Source organism: Austrofundulus limnaeus, unplaced genomic scaffold, assembly GCF_001266775.1.
Source record: "Austrofundulus limnaeus strain Quisiro unplaced genomic scaffold, Austrofundulus_limnaeus-1.0 Scaffold1078, whole genome shotgun sequence".
NCBI classification, from domain to species: domain Eukaryota; kingdom Metazoa; phylum Chordata; class Actinopteri; order Cyprinodontiformes; family Rivulidae; genus Austrofundulus; species Austrofundulus limnaeus.
In genome coordinates, this window is record NW_013953480.1 from 5,754 (window position 1) to 12,643 (window position 6,890).

The window sequence follows — 6,890 nt, forward strand, 5'->3', positions numbered from 1 at the left end:
TGTTTCCTGCCTCAGATACAAGGAAGTGTCCATTCATGAAAATGACAGCGAAAAGTAAAAATAAGAACTTTACGAGATCAGAGATTGAAGTCCTGATGTCCGAGATCGAGAAAAGAAAATCTGTCATTTTTAGCAGGTCAGCTGTGGAATTAAAGGAGCTGCCGTTAATGTCGTGTCTCCTGTGGGTCGTTACAGTCACAGAAATAAAAATCTAAATCATATTCATCTCTCTAGTCCTACTCTGGTTTTCCTTTGGTCAAATACTTTTAATTCAAGTGTAAACAACTGTGCTAGCCTTTTTCATTTACTCAGAAGAGCAGTGTGCCGAAAGTGTCGGAAGTCTCTCAGAAAAAAAAAAGCTTTTTAAAATGTCTCCAAACTTCAATTAACTTCATATTAATATTGTAGTGTTATACAACAGCATTAATAGCCAATGTGATTTAATTTAACCATTTTATGTCGTTAGTCTACATTAGTTACATTTAAAATTACAATTCTAATTCAAACCGAATTACCTCTTGTCAACATAATTATGGAGTGTGATTTATTTTCAACTCAAAATATCTTCAAACTAATTAAATATGAAGTTATTAGTGAAGAAAACCCGTCTGGATAACAGCAGACTGACTGCTGGTAAAACATACGACAGGTCTGGACCACTCGTGAATTTTGTTCGTATCTGAAAAAAATCTTAGAATACGAAAACATTGGTGAATGCCACAAATTCTCCTAAATCACTCGTACGCACAACTTAAGAACAAATCTGTGCGTATTAACGGTTCTTGCATGAGGCCCAATGTTTCCAGTTGCTGTTGCAACTTTCTTTGTTGATAACTTTCGTACTGCAAATCTGTTTTGCAGCAATCGATTTCTTAGACAATTCTGTTTTTAATGCTTAATCACCCCACTTCCCACTGGAAAAAATGGACTTAGTTCCATTATGGGTGATTTCAAGATGGCAACCATGTTCTGGGCATAGTTAAGAAACCTGATCTTGATTCAGGAGTTCTGGCCAACTACAGACCTATATCTAATCTTCCATTCATCTCAAAAATTCTTGAGAAAATAGTTGAAAATCAGCTACATGAACATCTGGATAGAAATAATCTANTCATTCTATCTGCAGATGAACAGCATGTCTTGAAAACCTAGGTCATTAAAGGATGTCATGAATAACTAGTTTAAACATAAAAGTATTAGTTCCACCACAGAAGCATATTTAAAGTAAAGAGGATTGGTCCAAGCACTGAACCATGAGGAACTCCATGACTAACTCTGGTGTAAGCAGAAGATTCATTATTAACATTAACAAACTGAAATCTATCAGTTAAATAAGACTTGAACCATTTTAGAGCTGTTCCTGTAATCCCAATATCAAGTTCAAGTCTACGTAATAAAATATTGTGATCAATTGTATCAAATGCAGCACTGAGATCTAAAGGGACAAGAATGGACACAAGTCCACTGTCTGAGGCCATGAGAATATCATTAGTAACTTTCACCAGTGCTGTTTCTGTGCTATGACGAGCTCTAAACCCTGACTGAAACTCCTCATATACTGTAGATTATTTCTATCCAGATGTTCACATAGCTGATTTGCAACTAATTTCTCAAGAATTTTTGAGATGATTGGGAGACTAGATATATGTCTGTAGTTGGCCAGAACTGAATCAAGTTCAGGTTTCTTAAGTAAAGTTTTAATTACAGCAACCTTAAAGCTCTGCGGCACATAACCATTCATTAAAGATAAATTAAGTACATCTAAAATATAAATATTATTTAAGGGAAATGCTTCTTTGAACAGTCTGGTTGGGATGGGATCTAGCAGACATGTTGGTGGTTTGGATGAAGCTATTATTTTAGATAATTCAGAGCTCAACAGGACAAAAACTGTCCAGACATAAATCAGGTTCTAGTGACACTAAAGCTGCCTCATCTGACAGAGAATCAGAGGCAATTGCAGGAAGTTTGGCATGAATTTTATTCCTTATTAAAATTATTTTATCTATAAAGAATCTCATGAAGTCATCACGACTCATAGGGATACATGGTTCAACAGAGACAGGACTTTTCATTAGTATAGCTACAGAACTGAACAGAAACCTAGGATTGTTTTTATTCTCTTCTATTAAAGATGAATAATAAACAGTTCTAGCTTTACGAAGGGCTTTCTTATATGTTAGCAGGCTGTGTCTCCAGGTTAAATAAGATTCTTCTATGTTAGTGGAGCGCCATTTTCTCTCTAGTTTTCTAGATGCCTGTTTTAAAGAACGTAACTCTAAATTAAACCAAGGAGTCGTCTTCCTTCAATCGATAACTTTCTTTTTTAGTGGAGCAATTTCATCAAGAGAGGTTTGTATTAAAGTTGTAATATTATCAACAAGACCATCTAAGTTACTGTTCTCTGTTACATTATTCTGTAAGACAGAGGAAAATAAAGATGGAAGAGTTTCTTTAAACTTAGCTACAGCATTCTCTGATAAGCATCAACTATAATGAAATTTACTCTGAGTTAATATAAAGTTATCTAATGTAAACTCAATGGTTATTAAAAATGGTCAGAGAGAACAGGACTGTGAGGATATATCATTAAGTTCTTGCTCTCTACACCATACATCAGAACCAGATCAGTGTGATGAAGAGAGTGAGCAGGTCTGTGGACATTTAGACTTAAACCAGTTGACAATTAAATTACTAAAAGCTATATTTAAACTATCACTTTCACTATCAACATGAATGTTAAAATCTCCCAATATTATAAATTTATCAGTAGGCCTATTTAATAATAAATCAGTCAGAAAATCTAAGAACTCTGATAAAAACTGAGAATAAGGACCTGGAGGACGATAAATAACAGCTAGTAGTGGTTTTTCTGATTCCCATTTTGGATGAGAAACACTGAGGGACAAAGACTCAAACTAATTATAATTAATATTTGATTTAGCATTAATTAATAGTTCTGACTTATAAACTGCAGCTACTCCTCCACCACGACCTGTTGTTCTAGGAACATGAATATTTAAATAATTATCAGGAGTGGATTCATTTATACTAACACAATCCTCCTGTTGTAACCAGGTTTCAGTTTTATAGAATAAATCAATATGATGATCAGTTATCAGATCATTAACTAACAGAGACTTAGAAGAAAGAGATCTAATATTTAATAAACCACATTTAATAGTTTCATTGTTTCGTTCTGGTAAAGTAACTGTGTTTATTTTTATAAGATTTTTATGATTTATTTTTCTAGAGTTTATATATTTATTTAATTTGGTCCATGGGGCTGACACAATGTTAATGGGGGTTTGGGTGGGTAATAAAGGAGAACATATCATCACTAGTCAGGTTAGGGAGGGGGCCAGAAAAAACTACAGAGTCCGACATCTTCTTTGCAAAGTTACAGACTGAAGCAACGTTAATTTTAGTAACCTCCGGTTAACGTAACTGAGTGTCATTATCACTGACATGAATCATAGTCTTACTGTACCTAGTGTTAGCATTAGCCAGTAGTTTCAGGTAGGATTCTAAGTCTCCGGCTCTGGCTCCTGGAATACATTTAATCATGGCTGTTGGAGTCCCTAAATCCATGTTTTGGACTATGGAGCTGCCAATAACCAGGGTCTGTTTCTCGACCAGAGTGTCGCTGAGTGAGGAGAAGCGATTAAAAATATCAACGGGTTGACGGTCGGGAAGTTTAGCTTTAGCACTCTGCTTTTTCCAAGCCGTCACCCAGCTAGCTTGGGGTGGTGGCCTTACGGGCTCCACTGAGGGACCGCTAACAGGAGAGGCTTCTCTCGGCAGCTCCATGCTAGCCTGGCTAGCTGTTGGCTTCTCAACAACACGAAGCTGAGCTTCTAATTCAGACAGCCTCGCCTCTAAATCTACCATAAGTCCGCATTTAATACGAATGTTGCCATCACTAAAAGAGGCAGGGGAGGAACTAAACATCTCACAGACGGAGCAAGTGAGGAAAGCCGAGGTGGTCGGAGAAGAAGTAGCCATGATGCTAAGCAAACGTTAGCGAGGGCTACAAGATGTTTTAAGCACAGTCCCAATAAGAAGAAACTATATCAAGAGTGATTTAGGACTAGAAGTAGAACCGTCAAAGGTAGATAACCCAGTGAGTTAAAGAAATTCCCAAACAAACAAACAAATTGCCAAGCACCAGCAGCAAAGCAGAAAATGAAATAATACGATACCCCACGTCTAACCTCACCCTGTCTCCTGAAAACAGGAGCAGGCGTACGGAGGAGACAGTTTTGAAAACTAAAGTTTTGTGGTGCTTGTTAGTGGAGCAGTCTTTCACTGTCGGTGTCTGTCAGCGTCCAGTCTGCTTTAGCTTTGAACAAAACTGGAGGAGCAGAGAGCAGAAAGAAAGAGAAGAAAGAGAGAGAGAAAATAAACAAAGATAAATATGTTGCCTTGAAAGTGAATAAGTAATTAAATAAATAAACCAGGTATAGGGCAGGTACAGGAAGTAGCAGTGTCCAAAATACATGAGAAACTCGCCCAAATGAGCAAATTCCATGAGATTCCGCATTTTATACAGGATTTTATTTTGTGTCAATTCCTGTGATTCTATTAGCATTTTCCGCACTGGTCCCTGTCTCAGTCCTATTTGTATTATTTTTTTTTGCACACCTGGGAATTTTTTTCACATACCCCTGTAATATGCTTGTGTACCCCAAGGGGTACACAAACCTCTGGTTGGGAATAACTGGATTGAACCATTAATAAAGGGGCAGCTGCACTTACTCTAGGAATAATACAAAACTAGAGCTTTACAATAATCTTTTCTCTGAGTTAAATTAGGACAGTCACTTTTAAAATGGGTGAATAATTATGTAAAGACTTATTTTACATTTTTAATAAGTTGATATTACTCTGTAGAGATTTAGTTTTACTTTGATATTGAAGAAGTTTTTTATTTTTATTTGTTTGTGTGTCTTTTGGTAAAGAAAACCAATTTATTTTGGCCATGACTGATTTCTCACAGCAATAAATGGGTCCTCACAAGGTAAATACATTTTAGCCACTGTATATTTTGGTGAAATGTAAATCAGCTTGAATTAAATAGTCACAGTAAATCTGTCTGTGACCACATGGCCTGAGTTTGAAATAACACAAGGTATGTACCTTTGTGTATTTGTGTAACATAGTGTTCTTATGTGATACCTAAGAATTTTGTTTTTTATAACTAAAGTTCTCTCTCTGTGTGTTACAGTTTCTGAACTCAGGATTGTTCTGTTTGGGGAAAAAGATGACAAAAAGACAGTACGTGTTAAACTCATTACTGGGCTTGAAAAGGTTAATAAGCAGAAACATTCCTCCTGTGTGGCCTTCAGTGGACAGTGGAGAGGGAAAACAGTGACAGTCGTTGAAACTCCTGACATCTACAGTCAGCCAGTGGAAACTGTCATAGAAGAAATACAGAAGTGTGTGAGTCTCTGTCCTCCTGGACCAAATGTTCTGCTGCTGTTAGTGAAACCTTCTGAGTTCTCTGACAAAAACAGAAAAACACTGAAGTTCATCCTCAGTTTGTTTGGTCAAGATGCCTTCAAACAGTCCATGCTCATCATGACACAAAAAACTGACATGAGTTTTGCTGTCAATGTCCTCCTTAAAGATTGTGAGGGAAGACATCACAGCATCTTTGAAGAGAATCAGGATCTGTTCATGAAGAAGATTGAGGAGATTGTTTATGAAAATCAAGGAAACTTCCTCACCTTCACAGACAAGACCCCAGGAATAAAACAATATATTGAACAAACACCAAATAAAGGCACTTCACAGCAAAAACCCAACAAACCTCCTTTAAACCTGGTTCTGGTTGGGAGGAAAGGATCAGGGAAGACTTCAGCAGCTGAACTTATTTTAGATCAGACAGATCTTCCTCCAGCCTCCAGCCCATCAGAGTGTGTTAAACATGAGGCAGAGGTGTGTGGACGTCAGGTTTCTGTGCTACAGATGCCTCCTCTGTACAGGAAACCACCTGAGGAAGTGATGGAGGAATCCTTCAGGTGTGTCTCCCTCTGTGATCCTGAGGGGGTCCATGCCTTCATCCTGGTCCTACCTGTGGGTCCCCTCACTGATGAAGACAAGGGAGAGTTACAGACCATCCAGGACACATTCAGCCCTCGAGTCAAAGACTTCATCATGATTCTGTTCACTGTGGACTCAGATCCTGCAGATCCAGCTGTTGTTAACTTTATAAAGGAGACCAAGGAGATCCAGGAGCTCTGTCAGAGCTGTGGAGGAAGATATTTTGTTCTTAACGTCAAGAACAAGAAGCAGATCCCACAACTGTTGGAGACTGTGGATAAAAATATATCTGACAGGAAGGATTCATGCAGTTATACATTTAAAACCTTTGCATTTGGTCAAATGGTGGAAAAATCACAGCTACAGGCTGAACTGAAGGAGCTCAAAACAAAGACCACAGTCACAGGTAAATACTTTATATATATTCTGTGACCTCTTTATCTAAAATGTGTATTATTTTAGTGATTTTAGCTTTTATTTTCTTAGCTCTATAGTTAGAATGACAGACTGAATTATGCCGTTCTTATACACATTCACTAACCAGGACCACTGAATCCATGAGCCATCAGCTCATAGATACATGGTGGTAAATACTGTTTCTTGAATTTATCATTGATGTTGTAATCTTCAATGCTGAAGTCCCAGTTGTCTTTTTTATAAAAAGTATAGAAACTAGACAATATTCAGATATTGATCTAAATACGTACAAAAAAACTAAATATAAATAAGAAATATATTGCAGCAATGCAAGGATCATCTAGGCAAAGAAAACTTCAGGACATCAGCAGCACAGTTGTGGGGCGTTGGGGCTGATGTGGGGGGTATCGGGGGTTGATATATTGGGG

The 6,890-nt window shown here is 37.4% G+C and overlaps 1 protein-coding gene across 1 annotated transcript in view; it reads left to right on the forward strand.

Annotated features, from left to right (window-relative positions):
• Positions 1-5,227: 5,227 nt before the first annotated feature.
• LOC106534034 (GTPase IMAP family member 8) overlaps positions 5,228-6,890 on the forward strand; it is a gene marked incomplete at its 5' end in the record, with an annotated part of 13,552 nt that continues 11,889 nt past the window's right edge. The window contains 1 exon segment of the mRNA XM_014030535.1: positions 5,228-6,451. Coding sequence (XP_013885989.1) covers positions 5,572-6,451 — 880 coding nt within the window.